Source organism: Rhamphochromis longiceps, linkage group LG19 (genome assembly GCF_057381845.1).
Source record: "Rhamphochromis longiceps isolate RC_006_pf linkage group LG19, R_longiceps_female_GT1.1, whole genome shotgun sequence".
Taxonomy (NCBI): domain Eukaryota; kingdom Metazoa; phylum Chordata; class Actinopteri; order Cichliformes; family Cichlidae; genus Rhamphochromis; species Rhamphochromis longiceps.
Window position 1 is genome coordinate 5,960,444 of NC_140575.1, and position 16,668 is coordinate 5,977,111.

A 16,668-nucleotide genomic window follows, 5' to 3' on the forward strand; every position below is an offset into this window, starting at 1 on the left:
TTAGTAAAATAATCTGCAAAGCTCTCTCAAAGAGATTAAAGAAGATAACTCCCCTCACTGTAAAAAAAAAAAGTAATAAAAAAGTATTTTACTGTGTATTTTACAGTTTTGTACAGTTTTTCTAGAATATCATTAAATTTACATAAATAGACTGTGATTTTACATTTCAAATGTAAAATAACATAAAATCACTGTAAATGTAATAAAACATAATTTCCTTGTTTTTTAAATATATTTGTCTGTACATATGCATATTTAGATTGTTTAAATACATTCACAAATGCATCAAAATTTCATAAATATTTGTCCGTTATTTGGAAGATTGAACTGTTAAATTCAAATCAAATCAAATCACTTTTATTGTCACATCACATGTGCAGGTACACTGGTACAGTACATGCGAGTGAAATTCTTGTGTGCGAGCTTCACAAGCAACAGAGGTGTGCAAAAATACAATAACATAAAACAAGCAAAATATAAGGATGGCTAAATCTGAGAGTAATAAATATATGTACAATATAAGAGTGTGTGCATTACTGGATGTGTATACTAAATATGTTTTTCTACGTGTGTGTGTGTGTGTGTGTGTGTGTGTGTGTGTGTGTGTGTATACATATTTTACAAATTAAATAGAGTAAACAATAAATATAATATATAAAATATACAGAGTTGAATATGTGCAAAACAAGTGGCATTTATATACAGTATGGAGTGCATAATGTTGAAGTTCCAGTAGTAAGGGTGAGGTGTCTATGAAGTGTTCAGCAGTCTGATGGCCTGGTGGAAAAAGCTGTCTCTCAGTCTGCTGGTTCAGGACCGGATGCTGCAGAACCTCCTTCCTGATGGAAGTAGTCTGAACAGTTTATGGCTGGGGTGACTGGAGTCCTTGATGATCCTTCCCGATTTCCTCAGGCACCGCTTCCTGTAGATGTCCTGGAGGGAGGGAAGTTCACCTCCAATTATCCGTTCAGAGCACCGCACTACTCTCTGGAGAGCTTTGCGGTTGTAAGCGGTGCTGTTGCCATACCAGGTGGTGATGCATCCAGTGAGGATGCTCTCACTGGCACAGCGATAGAAGGTCCTGAGGATGCGGGGGCTCATGCCAAATCTTTTCAGTCCCCTGTGAAAGAAGAGGCGCTGCTGCGCCTTCTTCACTGTTTTGTTTATGTGTACTGACCACGTAAGATCCTCAGCCAGATGTACACCAAGGAAGTGGAAGCTGCTCACTCTCTCCACAGCAGCGCCGTTGATGGTGATGGGGGTGTGTACTTCTCTGCACCTCCGGAAGTCCACTATCAACTCCTTTGTCTTTGCGACGTTGAGGGTGATATGGTTGTCTTGACACCAGTGGGTCAGGGCGCTGACCTCCTTCCTGTAAGCTGTCTCATCACTGTTGGTGATAAGACCCACCACTGTAGTGTCGTCCGCAAACTTCACAATGATGTTGGAGTTGTTAGTGGCCGTGCAGTTGTAGGTGTAGAGTGAGTACAGGAGAGGGCTCAGTACACACCCCTGTGGAGCGCCAGTGTTCAGTGTGATGGGGGATGAGGTGATGCTGCCCAGTCTGACCACTTGGCGTCTGTCAGACAGGAAGCTGAGGTCCCTGTACTCACGTTTGGCTGCTTTGATCACCTTCCGGAGTTGGTAATGTGCATGTTTGTAGTCCGATGTGTTCGCGGAGGCAAAGGCGGTGCTCCGTGCCGCCAGTGCCGTGCGAACATCTCTGTTAATCCAGGGTTTTTGATTTGGGAAGGATTTAACTGTTCTGGATGGGACGACATCTTCCACGCATTTCCTGATGAATCCGCAGACTGAGTCTGTGTACTCATCAATGCCATTAGCAGCCACGTGAAACATTTCCCAGTCCACAAGATCAAAACAGTCCGATTGGTCCGACCAACTGTGCACCGCCCTTAGGGTTGGAGCTTCCTGTTTCAGCTTCTGTACGCATCCCGGAAAGAGGTGTAGCAGTGGTCCACGAGTGTTGAAATGGATGTGTTGGTGTAGTTTTGGTGAAACTTTCTTCAGGTTTCCCTTATTAAAGTCCCCGGTCCTGATAAACGCCGCCTCTGGGTGTGCGGTTTCCTCACTGCTGATCGCGCTGTACAGATCCCTGAGTGCTCGGTCAGTGTCGGCTTGTGGGGGAATGTAAACAGCCGTAATAATCACTGCTGTAAATTCCCTCGGTAGCCAGAATGGCCGGCACTTAATCATCAGGTACTCCAGGTCCGGTGAGCAGAAGGATTTGACCGGGTGCACGTTCGCATAATCACACCAGCTGTTGTTGATCATGAAACACACACCACCGCCTCTGCTTTTCCCAGTAAGATCCTGTGACCTGTCCGCGCGGTGCACAGAGAACCCCGGTAGTTGTATTGCGGAGTCCGGTACCTTATCCGATGGCCAGATTTCTGTGAGGCAGATCACGCAGCAGTCCCGCATCTCTTGCTGGAATGAGATCCGCGCCCGAAGTTCGCACAGCTTGTTCTCCAGAGACTGCACATTAGCCAGTAATAAACTGGGTAACGGTGGTCTGTTAGTGCGCCGTCTCAGTCGAACCAGAACGCCAGATCTTCTCCCTCTGCGTCGGCGTTTGCGGCCTCCAGGGTCAGCGAACAAAGGCGTCTCAGGTGAGATGAATGGGGGGTCTGCAAACGGAGGGTCCGTGTTGCAAAACTTGAACTCTGGAAAGTGATGAGAAAGTCCGTCTTTTATGTCCAGTAAGGTTTGTCGGTCGTACACAAGAAGACATGTGCTACTCGTGAAAAAATAAAGGAAAAGTAAAATTAAACACAAAAAACAGCTGTTGCTTGGGGGAGCTCGCAATGAGGCTGCCATACTCGGCGCCATCTTAGCCAGTTTCAAATGTAATACTATGGAAAAATATATAAAGTGATTCTTATAAACTTTTTTTTACATCAAATAATGTTATTTAGGGCGATCGTGGCTCAAGAGTTGGCAGTTTGTCTTGTAATCGGAAGGTTGCTGGTTCAAGCCCCGGCTCGGACAGTCTCAGTTGTTGTGTCCTTGGGCAAGACACTTCACCTACTGCCTACTGGTGATGTGTCTGTGTGTGCCTGTTTGTCTATGTTTATGTGTCAGGTTGAATCTTAGACTCCACCTCTCTGGGAGCATCTCAGGTTCGGGGGAGATAGATGTGGGGGCCTATCTCCCCCCAACCCACTCCCTGCCAGTTGCCCGATGCTGATGTCCGGTGTCCGGGGCTGGGTACTTGGGTGTGCACCAGCAGAGCCTGCGGGCATGTTGCCGTAGCCCCCTGTGGCTTCTGCACCGTGGCTGCTGGGGGACCCCCAGCATCTGGGATCTTGGGGAGTCTGGGACTCACCTAAGCTTTTTTCTAGGAGGGTGGCATGGCTCCCGTGGTCCTCCCTGGGCTCTTGTGCTCTGTGGGGCCTCTATATCTCTTGGCCCTGGATCTCCTCCATGCCTACTTCATGTTCTGGGGGGCAGGGCTCCCCATACTTACTATTAGATATATGGAGAAACCTTGTGAATAGTGCGCTCATGCACATGGGTATTCACAGATGCACACTATCTTCCTTTGCTGCTGCCTCGAAACATATTGTGCGTCGTCATTCTTTTGTGCTGCTCAGTAAAATTCAATATTTATTATTTACTGTTACTTATGCTTATCTAGGTTGTTGCTGTGGTTTCCCTACTGTGTTGTTCTCTTTTTGCTTGTTTTCTTCTTTTTTGCCAGCAGGTGATCTGGTGGATTTTTAGTGTCTTTTCTCACCCCTTCCCCTCTGTTTTTCTTTCCCTCTCCTTTTCTTGAACTTCTCTTGTCTACATCTTTCTTTCCCCTTCCCCCGGTCATGTCTGTTCTGAATGTAATAACTTAAAAGTTAAAAAACAAACAAAACATTACATTTTTAGAAATATTTGTTGGTGTTTTCTTGGGTGGTTTTTTTTTTTGTACTACTTGAACACTAAAGGTGCCCTCCAATGAGATGACAGTGCGAGCAGTGGCCCACAGCTCATTTAAGTTTGAGACTCCTGCTATGTAGCACTCAAAACACTTTATAGAACATGTTTCATTCACCCATTCACACAAGCACTTTTCTCTGTGTCCAAGTTTCTAGCTAACATTAGCACTCCTATGAATACATCAAGAGCAACTCCGGGTTCAGTATCTTGCCCAAGGCATGCAGCCTGGAGCAGCAAGGGATCAAACCACCAGCTTTCTAGTTAGCAGATGTCCTGAACTACCTACTCAGCCACAGCCATCCCAATGGGCCACCCCTTATTGGCTAATGACACATGAGTTCCAATTCTTTATCCACAAAGTCTCCCAGTGAGATCCACTCCTCATTCATGTAAAAAGGGTTGGAAAAAAATGAAAGTTTTGTATCTTAGAAATATAAGAATTTCTTATCGCTTATCAGAGGTTGAACATGTACTGATGGGTTTATCTCTTCTTGCACTTTATTCTGCTCTACTTTGTGATCCAAACTTACTGCTGAACTAAACTATCCCAGAATTCAACTCAGAATTGGTCACAGATAAATGTAATTAATTCAATCGAAGTGCTCAGAGAGTCAGATTCCCTGTAGGACGATTAGACGACTGATTTTTCTTCACAAACTTAAACGTCACATCATGTCTCCAGTATCCATGGCGTGTCTCCAAAACACTTCTACAGATTTTTGTGATGTTTTGACTTCTGGTGCATGTTGGGAATTAGAGAGATCAGCCCCAGTGAAAGTGCAGATGAAAAACGGGCAGAGTTTTCATCCCTAATGCTTTGTTTCATCATCCGTCCATCACGGCCAATGATGAAAGGCCACTCGTTACGCCTCCGGTGAGCGACTGGCACCGTTGGATCTAAATTCCACATCAGACCTCCTCACTGAGACAGACAGCCAGAGGTTATTAGAAGGAGCTCCAGGTTTGAGCACCTCAACACACACACACACATACACCCACACACGCACACACACACAAGTACGCTCACCAGTGCAGCCTGTGATCTATGATTCATGTGCGCTCATTTAAAATTGTGTGAAATATTTAAAGTTGGCTGGTCGGCCTCAGAGGGTCGAATGACTGACCTCTCTGCTCTTATTACTGCATGTAGAGGAGGAGTGGGTGGAGGAGGGGAAACTTTACAGGCAAAAAGGAGAGAAAGATAATAACATGGAAGTAAAGAAATGGACTGGATGCACAAATGAAGAAATAGACTGATATTAACTTCATGATAGATTTGCCATTCTTGGTTATTCAGTCTTCATCTTTCGATTAACTGCTTTATGTTTGAAAAAATACAAACGCTGTGGTAGAGCCGATTTTCAGTCTTCCCTTTTTGTCATTTTTCAATGAAGCTTTTCATGGGTGTCACTGAAAATGGCTGGTAAGCGTGGTATATCCAAGTCTTTTTGCAATGCAATGATCTGCTTCTGATTCATTGCCGATGTTACTTCAAGTTCTTTGAAATTGTAATCACAAAAATCTGTTGGCAGTGAGTTAATTGCCATGCTTAAACATTAAGCAGCTACTAATCAGGTGCTTTGGAGATTGTATTGCATGGTGGATTACAGTTGACAGTAGTTTTCTGTGTTCAGGATTCCACTAATTTTTAAAAGATTCTAAACTCCACCAGGTGAAATAAAGCCCCAGCCCATGACCGAGTCTTCACCATGTTTTACAGATAGCTGTAGAAGACACACAGTTGTACCTCTTTCTTGACCTCCTCCAGGCACATAGTATTGACAGCAACTTGAACCAAAAATTTCATATTTGAATTCAGTGCCTGTGCCTGGAGAACTATTGCTCAAGACTACTTTAAAAAAAGACAAACGCCGTCTCTTTCCACACAAAATATAGAGAAATTATGGGTGTCTAGAGACTTCTGCACAGTAGTGTGCATCCATAGTATAGTCTCAACTACCGTATCTTTCAGACCATAAGGCGCACAGGGTTATAAGGTGCACTGTCGATGAATGGGTCTGTTTTCATACATAAGGTACATAAAGTGAAACAAAACAGTCAAATAAGTCCAACTTTACTTCTTGCTTCCTCCACTTCCGTAACATTGATTCATTAATGTTGAATTCTCTCGCAGCTGCTCTATTGCCATGTTGTTGCAGTATATTAATGACTAACCTCATATTGTGGATGGATTATCTCAGTTGTTCTCCTGACTAAAGTTTGGTCCGTTTACAGCATCCTGCCATGCGATTGCATTTGTCCCAAACCATCAGAATCCCTCACGTTAACTTTTATTGAGTGGAAAAAAGTTAGCGTTCATCCTCCAGCTTCACTGTTTATGTTTTGCTTGTGTCGCTAGCGATCACATAGCAGATCATTATATACCAGCTAGTCCAACTTCAGTAACCCTACAAATGTCACAGCTGTTTAGTTTTCTGTCTTCATTTATGTTGGAAGAGACAGCTGAGCTGTACTTTTTAATTTTTTCAGAAATCTCTCAGTCAGAACATGGTATATCATGTTTAGGTGGAAAGTAGCGAGCTAACTTCCTGCTAACTTGTAACTCCATTAATTTAATAAATTCTGTTTTTATGGATACCTGGATGTTAAACTTAATTGTTACACCTGCTAAAGCAGCAACGCTGATCATTTTATTAAAGATGAAAGAATTTAGACAGTTTTTACCTCTCAGTGATGCCAGAGTGTTCGTTTGACTTTGGGACCTGAAGGGACGGAGTTTTGGACCCAATTCTACAACTGAATTAGATATCAGGACATATTAAATCTTACACTAGGTCTCAAAATTAGATAAATACAACCTGAATACCAGCACATGACATATTACACCATGTCAGTATTTATTTATCAAAAACAATTAGAGAGACTTTGGAGAGTAAGGAGCAGCCAGGTGCTGCTAATGCATTTGATTAGCTGATCATCAGCAGGTGTGAGCTCCTCTATAAAGGCAAAGGTTTTGGCAGTTTGCTAGTCCGGAACGCTCAAGTGTGTGTTAACATTATCTCAAGGATGATCTTAGAAAAGCAACTGTTGCTATCCATCAATTTTGCAAGGGTTATAAGGCCATGTCCAAACAGTATGAAGGCCATCATTTTACAGTGAGAAAGTCTATTTAAAAGTGTGAAACAAGTTGTTGCTTAACCCTTGGAAAATTCATCACAAGGTCAGACTGTGCAATGCAAAGAAAAATTGCACAAAAAAAACCAAACAAAACGGGATTGAAGCACAGTGGTGGAGGGGTAATGATTTAGGTACTCACCAGTCATTGAGTTGACCATGAACTCCTCCATATATCAAAGTATTCTAAATGTGAGACTATCTGTCTGACATCTAAAGCCTGACAAAAACTGAGTCATGCAATAGGAGAATCACTAGCAAAATTACAATGGCTGGAAATACTTTGTGACTGAGCCTTTTTGCAATGGCTCAGTCAAAGCCAAAAACTCAACCTCATTGAAATGCTATGATGGGACCATAAGAGAGCTGCTCATAAACAATTGCCTCTGTAACCCTCAGTGAATTGAAGTAATGTTACAAATAAAAGTTGACCAAAACGGCTCTACAATAATGTGAGGTAATCATAAAGTCATCCAAAAAATGATTATTTCAATTTACTGCTAGTAATGATTGTTTTGCAAGCTACTGATTCATAGAACGTACTTAGTGTTAGTATTAGTGTAGAAACAGCCTAGTTAATTGTGATGGTGCCGTTTTTTTTTTTTTTTTATTATGTTGCTCTTTGTTGTTTGCTTTCTCTTCTGTTTTTTTTTCTCCATACAGGTGATCCAGGTGTTTTGTTTTGTTTTTTGTTTGTTTTTTTTGTTTTCTCTCTCCCCTTTGGTTTTCTTTCTCTCCCTCTCTTTCTTTCATTCTTTCTCCCTGTCCTATCCCCCAGTCATGTCTGTCCCGTTTGTAGCAACTGAAAATAAAATAAATTCATAATTATAATAAAGGTCAATCAAATGGACCAATATGGCAAGGCCATGATGATCCACTTGGTAAAATAAATCCGCTTGGCATCTTTCTTGGCCTTAAGACAACAATTCTGATGGCTAAAGATCCAAACGGGACACAAAAAAAAAAAAAAAAAAAAAAAAAAGAAACAGCCTGTTTTTCTACAGGCTGTTCCTAGACTTTTGGCTTAATCTCTGTTTCAGCAACCACACTGAAATACATTATATTGTCAAAATAGTGTATTAGGTTGTTTTTCATCTGAAGTTACTTCGTTCTTTTTCTTTAGGCGTTGTCACAACAGATCATCTCCTTCCATCTCACCCTATCCCAGCATCCCCTACTGTCACATCAACCGCCTCTGCATGCCCTCCTTAACAACATCTATGAATCTTCCTTGCCATCCGGGAAAGACAGCAACTTGGTCACAAAGTGGTAGTAAAATCACAGAGGGGGGTCAGCGGATGGTGATGTGCATAGAGGTCCCAAACCTTCTGCAGACTCAGACTTCAGATAAGCTCAAGAACACGCAGTGGTATTGCTGGACTCTTGAGCAGTGGAGATGTGTTGTCTGGAGCGACAAATCATGCTTCTCCGTTTGGCAATCTGATGGGTGACTGGGTTTGGCTGTTGCAAGGAGAACTGTACTTGTCTAACTGAAGTGTAAAGTTTTATAGAGGGAGCATGATGGTGTGGGGTTGTTGTTCAGGAGTTGGGCTCGACCCCTTAGTTCCAGTGAAAGAAAGTCTTAATGATGCAACATACCAAGATATTTTGGACAATTTCATGCTGGCAACTTTGTGGGAACAGTTTGAAGATGGCCCCTTCCTGTTTCAACATGACTGCGCACCAGTGAACAAACCAAGTTTCATAAAGACATGGATGAGTGAGTTTGATATGGAAGAAACTGACTAGCCTGACCTCAACACCTTTGGGATGAATTAGAGCAGAAACAGCAAACCAGGCCTTTTCATCCACTACGAGTGTCTGACCTCACAAATGCTCTTCTGGATCCTAAACCTCGTGGGAAGTCTTCGCAGTCTTCGAAGTGTTGGTGAGTCAACATCACATTAAACCCTATGGGATGTCAATCAAGTTCATATGTGTGTGAAGGCAGACGAGTGAATACTTTTGGCAATATAGTGTAAATTTAGAACCTGCGAAGGACCAGATCTTTTTTGTTTATTATCTCTGAATGCATAAAATGTTGTAATTTAATAAAGTCCATCCATGTATCTGTAAAATACTTAACTGAGCTCAGACATTTTCATAAAGCTCAGATACTTTCTGACAAGAAACGAAAAAACCAACAGCTAAGGAAGAGCAAGAAAAGAAAGACGAAAGAAGAGAAAACCTGGCAGCCTGAGATGTAACATTATCCAGTATTCTGGCGAGAGGCGGGATGGCTGAATGTGTCAAACAGAAGAAATGATGCAATCTGGTAACAAATTTGAGAGAAAATTTTATTATGAATATGGCACCTGTAAGATGGTCAAAACCGGGTTACAGAAAGACAACCATGTATATGACATGTTCCTCTGAACGGATGAGAACCTAGCAAACTTATAAAAGAACAACTGCTATAAAAATGAAGTATGTACATTTTCGGATTTGCAGCATTATTCATGGTAAATGAACTCAAAAAGATGTCTTTCAAAAATAATAATAAAAAAATAAGCCAGGCACTCAAAGTTAGCATCAGTTAGTCATGAGTTCCCCCCACTCTTCTGAGAGGGGGAAAAAAATAGAAATGTACCATAGTTTTCTCTTTTTTAATATTTTAATTTGTTTGTATTTAGAATTTTATAACACTGTTAACATTGATAATAAGAGATTCCCTCTCTCCCGTATTTCAGCTACTTGGCACCAAGTTCCTCATAAAAGAATCTGTATAATTGTACAAGAAATAGTTAAAAACACAGACACAGTTTTTTCACAGGTAAATGAAGTGATTTTTCAATATTTGTATTTCTTAAACACTATGTATTTTTGACAGCAGATGTGATTAAGGTTTTTAAGTTTTTAAAATCACCAGCAAAGTTTTCATTTTTCGACATAAAACACAGAAAAAACATTGAAACAGCTTGGACTGGCTGTTTGGTTTTTTGTTACATGTGGGTGTATTTCCTGGTTTTCGTCTGAGTTATGTATTCCCCCACCCACCCCGCACCACTATCAACACCCACCGCTGTCATCACCACCTACACTATATCTCGTGCCCGATTCTTTACCAAACGGGGCAGCAGCGTCATTCACCTATGCCCCATCCCCCCACTTTTCATGCAAAACTGCCAAAAGGTAGAAAATGCTAAAATCTAGAGGAGCAGCAAAATGCTCCCAAAATGACAAATTTAACATTCAACCACAAACAACCCGACAATAAACTGGCAGGTCGGGTGGCCCAAACCACATTCCTCTTACTTGAGCGCAAAAAAAAAATAAGCACATTGTTCAATTTCTTAACCTGGATTTGTTTCGTTGTTGTACACATTAGTTGCAGTAACAAGACATCGATTCTTCACAGACAGCACACAACCTACAGATTGGTTTTCCTGATGTGAAGGGGTGATGAGAGGCCCGGGTCGGTTTGATAACAGACTGGGCTCGACAGACTTTGAAAACAGAAGAAGAAGAAAAAAGAAACTGCTCAACTGAAAATAAAAACAAACAGAACAACAAAAAACGAGGGTTCGACTATGAGAAATGCATCGGACAAACTTACTAAACATGCAGTTCAGTTTTCCAAAACACCTATAAAAATAGATTTATAGTGCGAAATATTTTTTTCTTCTTTTAGTTATTTTAGAAATCTTTAAAATCATTTTTTATTACGTGTCCTGAAAGACTACCGTGATTTTTTTTTCTTCCCCCATGAACCACTTGTTTAACTTTGTTTGTCCCGTGAGAGAAGTTTGCGCAGGAAGTCAACAAGTTTTGGTGGGAACCAATGAAATACACCCAATGCACACAAGAAGCCCAAAGGGATCCTGGGAAAAGGTTTCACAGCTGAGGCATTTGTCTGGGTCATAAATCTACAGCTAAAATCTTACTTTAGGCTTTTCTTTGTCATAATTTGTTTCTAATATACTGTAAATATTTATTAGTTATCTAATAATAGCAGGAAACTTTGATTCCCAGAATTCCTTAGTGGCAAAAACATGGCTCCATAAACCTTTGAGCTAGTTAGAGAATCTTTTCATCTCTGAGAGAAAAGACAGTGAGATAAAGAGGTTTGTATAAGACTACACAACAGCAAAAAGCAATAGCAGAGAGAAAGATAGAGAAGGATTAGAAAACAAGATCAAAAGGTTTTACAAAGACAAAAAGGAAGCAGCGAAAGAAAAGGTGGACTCTGCAAACTTTTTTTTTTTTTTTGCTTTTTGCAAAGGCCACCGAACACGAAATTCCACGAACCTCCACTGGTTTCACTAAGACTGCTGATAGAGGGAGAAGGACAAAGAGAAGGAGTAAGAGAGACAAGGAGCTGTTGTTTTTTGGGGGGATGTCAATCATCCCATAGACTCCACCTCCTTTTCCCTCTAGCCCCTCCCCTCTCCTTTCCCCCACACTAGAGATAGAGCACAGAGAAGACAAAGGACAAAAACAGCTACAGTAGCTCAGTATATACTGCATATAGTCAACACACACAGAGAGAGAAGTCGCCATGAAAGACTTTTTGACAGCCAGTGACACTAAACACATTGGTAACACATTTTTACGTCTTAATCACACTGGGTAATAAGGATGGCAGGATGGCAAAAACGGGGCTGTCAGCTTTAAAAAGATGGATGGTGTGACAGTTTTTATACTGTTTTAATTATTACTTATCCTCTTTTTTCTCTTATTACCAAAAAAGTAGAAGAAATAAAAACACAAATGAACAAGAATCACAGTGCTTTTCAAACACTAAACTTGTGAGATTAAGCAATTCTTTTTTTTTCTCTTTTTTGGCAACGTAGACTCGGGGAAGAAAAGAACACGAAACACAAGAACAATGACAAAGACAACATTGTTTAAAGGAATGTGATTTTTTTCTTCCTCAAAAAAAAAGAAACGCATATTCATTTTTTTCTTATAGTTATTAGATTGATTGTTTGATAGATTGATTGAAAATGCATGTCTTTATTACAATCTCCTTATTGATATGTGGTTTTTAATCACAGGGTCCGGCGATGAGATGGAAGAGAGTGGATTTTTTTTTTTTAGGAAAATCTTGCGGAGGTGGTTCTGGTTAAGGAAGAAGAAGGGGAGGAGGGGGGGGCAAGGAATAAAGTAACTGCATAACAAAACAGTGATTAAACAAGAACCGGTCAAGGTTGTCAACATTCATTTCTTAAGTTAGTGCTGCTAGCTAATTAGACTCAGTCTCACTGAGCATTTAATGTGATTAAGTTAAAAAAAATACATACAAATAAAAACAACACTGTACAGCCTAAAATTCAACCAATCAACTCCATGTTGCGCTGCCCCTTGTGGCCCAATCAGAATGGAGAGGGACATGTAGGTGAAACATGGAGATAATGTTGCTGATTTACAGGTTTTTCCTGTGTTTCTGACTTTCCTGAAGGTCAGAAAAACAAACAAACAAACAAACAAAAACAAACTTTAAAATCTTTCCCCCCTCTAAAAAATAAAAAAATGATATCAGTCTATCAACGAGCTGTGGGTTTGTTTACAGTACCCACATCAGCCAGCTGAATCAGGGTTACTGGACGGTCGGTAGCACCACAAATCTGTAGAATTGACAGGAAGAAATGTGGACAGAAACATGAAAGGTCAGGCAGACAGCGTGAAAGATAAGAGAGAGAGCGACAGATTGAGATGGGAAGAGATGTAGAGGAGGCTATGTTTGGTGCGAGACCTGTAGGTAAACTCCTGGGATAAAAGAGGAAGTAGTAACATTCGATAATTCACAGGTCATTACCCGGCTGAAATAGCTTTTTTTTGTTTTTCTTTTTAATGCTTGATTCGTAAGTGAAATCTGAGCTAGAATATTTTATATATATAAAAAAAAGGATAAAAGTAAAAGAAAAAAACAGCATTAATTCACTAAACTATTCCCTCAATTGAGAAACTTTCTCAAAAAACCTTTTTTCAAAAGATTATCTCTGAGACCTTTGTGGGGCGCAAGAGAGCACCGTCCTCTCGGTTTAAAAACGTTCTTTTCAAGCCTTGATCACATCAAGATACATAAGAAGGAACGCCACATAGAGTTCTCTGTCTGTTACAAATCCCTGTACCGTCCTCCTTTAAATACACACAATCCACATCTTTATAAAGATGCAACAGAAACAAGTCAAATAATAAAAATTATCCCCATCAGGCTCCAACTGAGTCCTTAGGCAATATGAATTCTCTGTAGGCAAAAAAGGGGTTCTTTACAATAAAGAATAGTCTGGTTTTTGTTTGTTCAAGAGAAAAGAGTTGCTGATCGCAAGAAACGGGAGCAAAGCGAGAGACTGAGAGAGGAGAAGAGGATGAGGAGGAGAGAGAAAACAGATAGAAAAGGGGGACAAGTTTGAGGGTCACGTCTGTTACGCAAGCTCAGTTTCTGAGATTCAAAGTGCTAGAGTACATCTGTCATCCTTCCCTTTCCTTTCTCTTCTCTCGGAAACACAGTGCTAAACCGTGTTGATAAAACAAGTAAATAGTCTTTCATTTTTATTTACTAGTGAGCAGTCTTTGACACAGTTGTTGATTCCGAAAACACAGTAATGCGGTCTTGGATACTTTCTGCTAATCCTCCTTCCTCTCCAGTGTTGTCTGCGTGGTATGGATCCCGTTGCTGTACACTGGGAATGGTAGCGTTGAGAACAGTCCCTCTGCTGTGGTGAAAACATTGGCTGTTGTTGGCATCTGACCTCCAAGGGCACCGTTCCCACCTGTGGCAGTAGGAGATCCGACAAAGGGGCCAGCAGCTGCCGCAGCAGACATGTTGAGCCTGTGGACATGATGGTAGAGCATCTCCATGGGTGTCTTAGGGTCCAGGCCGAACCCTGAGCCGTCAACAAAGTTCATGGCAGCATTAGGGAGGAGGTTGCCTTGTGCCATAGCCAGAGTTACGTCCGCTGGCGCATACCTGATGGTCCCAGTGGTGTAGACCCGTGGAGCTGTCGTGCTGGTGGAGGCCAGAGTACCTGTGACTCTGTGGACCAGCGGAAGCACCACGTTACCAGCTTGCAGGCGCTGAAGTGCTTCAAGGTCCCCAGAGTACAGTAGTGAAGAAGAAGAGGTTGAGGAGGATGAAGAAGAAGATGAGGAAGAAGAGGTGGTGGGAGTGCCTTGTTGCTTGTCCCGTGGGGATGCAGAAAGGGGAGGAGATAGGGGGTCGGCAGAGGAGGCGCTGGAAGGAGGAGCTAAGCTTACAGCGCTGGAGGCAGAGGATGGGGCTGAGCTTCCATTGTAAGGGGGTTTCCTCACTCCTCCTGCTCCTCCCTCAGTTCCAGGAGGGGTGAGGACAGAGTCAGGAATGGCTACCTGGAGAGATCCTCCCTGTGGTGAGGGGAAGGTCTCATGGCTCCCTGGAGCAGATGGCTTGGAGGTCATGCTGTATGGAGACTCGTTTCTGGAAATTTCCCTGTTGGGAGGGTAGTTCCAGATGCTGCTGTCATTGTCAAAGTTTATTGGTTCTGCCATCTCTGTCTTAATCTTCAGAACTGAGGATGCTGCATTTGCACTGTTTGGGGAGTCAGATGAGGCTAAGAGATGGGTGGAGGTTGCGGTTGTGGCTTGGGAGGGGTCGACTAGCGGAGTGGTATCGCCTATTGCTATGGGACTGGGTGTAGTTGAAGACAGACGAAGCCTCCTGCTTCGTGAGCCATCCCATTTCTGCACTTTCCTCCTCTTTCGCCTTTTCTGCAGCTTGCTACCAGCATTGACACTGTCACAATCTTGCACGCACCCATTGTCATCCTCGTCATCTTCTTCATCCTCCTCTTCTTCTTCTCCTTCCTCTTCTGATGAAGACGTTTGGGAGCTACGCAGCTGTACGTCTTCCCCTTCTCCGTAGTGCTCTACTTTAATATGAAGCCCACCTAGGTTACCCAGTCCACCGATGGCACCCAGACTCCCTAATCCTCCAAGCCCTGCTAACCTTCCCAACCTGCCTCCACCTCCCCCTCCCCCTCCTCTGCCAGCCTCTTCTTGCTCCTCACCCTCTCCATCTGAAGGTTCCAGACTGTCATCACTGTCCTGGCTCTCAGGGTTACTTGAGCTATCTCCTTCTTCTTGGCGCTTCATTTCTTGTTCAGATGAACAGTGTGACTGGCCGGGTTGCTGCTGACGTTTGCTGTCTGTCTCTGGGTCCTCACTGTGTTCTGTTTGGTGGCCGGGCTTCTCCTCTGCCTTGGTGTTCTCGTTGTCTGTCGAAAAAAAAAAATTTGTTTATAATGCAGAAAAAGAAGATTCCAGTTACAGTCGAAACCATTCTAGACATAAGTAGATTCTTAATATTTGGCAGTATGATATCTTCCCAGAGCAGCAACAAGACACTGCATGAACACATAAAATTGATGATGTAGTCAAACACAGCATGAAGGGAAGAGCTTTTGCAGGAATGGGTTGCAAAGTGATTTGCAAATGCAGCCAGTGCTGCTGAAGGGAACTGTGGCAGATCCTGACTTCATAACCTGCTTGAACTAATGCTGTGCACCATAGTTTCAACCATTAATTTACTTGTTAATTACAGTCCATTAACCATCTGAACCATGTGAACTCACATTCATGATATAGAGGTGTGGCTTTAGTAATGGAAAAGAAAATCATTAGATTTGTTAATTGCTTTGATATGGAGTGAATCAAAAACTTTGATGCACTGACATAAAAATTATGCTCCAATGTTGTGGAAAAATTTATCCTGATGTTGTAACAGTGAAGAGTTTCCCTAAAAAAACCAATAAGATTTATACTCTTGGAAACACAAGTGTCTTGGCACTCCATCCAGTGAGTGTGTCAGACTGACTTGCCAACACTGCCATTGAATACCTGCGTAATTCTGCATGCCCCCTTACATTTTTCAGGACAGGTATTCCATGTGTTGTTTTCTGGATGCACTGATGTGTGCTCAGTATCCGTAGCTGCTTCTGTTCAGGCATGTTGGCTCTGTCTAACCCATTACACACACAACACATACACACTTTAAACTCTGCCAGCACACACATAGGCCAGGCCAGCGGCTGCCCAGCTGGCAGAGCTAAGACTCCCTAATGGCATCCGAAATGTCGACTCAATTGCTTTGTCTGGGGGAAACCTTGTATCTCCATTAAGTGTGCTTTCCAAGCAAAACAGATGTATTCCAAGCCTGAAAATTAAAAATGGACCGGTAGTCTTAAAGGTTCCTCCCAACCAGGGAGGTTCAATATAAATGAAATATCATTTCACAATAAAATGGAGTCAAGTATTTTCATAGACCATGAGATCACATGAAGAAGACATTTCAACAACTACACTGTGAAATACACTATATTGACAAAAGTATTCACTTGTCTGCCTTCACACACAAAACTTGAGTGACATCCCATTCTTAATCCACGGGGTTTAGCTATAACAGCTACAGCTCTTCTGAGAATATATTGTATAGCACACTTTGAGTGTGCGGGTAGTGTAGAAAAGCACTGTATAAGAACCACATATACCATTTTACCAAGGCTTTTCACAAGGTTTAGGAGCGTCTTTATGGGAATTTTGGACCATTCTTCCAGAAGTGCTTTTGTAAGGTAAGACACTCATATTGGAGAAGAAGACCTGGCTCAC

At 42.1% G+C, this 16,668-nt stretch overlaps 1 protein-coding gene across 1 annotated transcript in view; it reads right to left on the bottom strand.

Moving 5' to 3' along the window:
* Window positions 1-10,105: 10,105 nt before the first annotated feature.
* Window positions 10,106-16,668, bottom strand: part of npas3 (neuronal PAS domain protein 3) — a 385,275-nt gene continuing 378,712 nt past the window's right edge. The window contains exon 13 of the mRNA XM_085391470.1: window positions 10,106-15,278. Within this exon, the coding sequence (XP_085247596.1) occupies window positions 13,654-15,278 (1,625 nt within the window). The 3' untranslated portion in view covers window positions 10,106-13,653. The remainder of the gene's footprint in view (window positions 15,279-16,668) is intronic.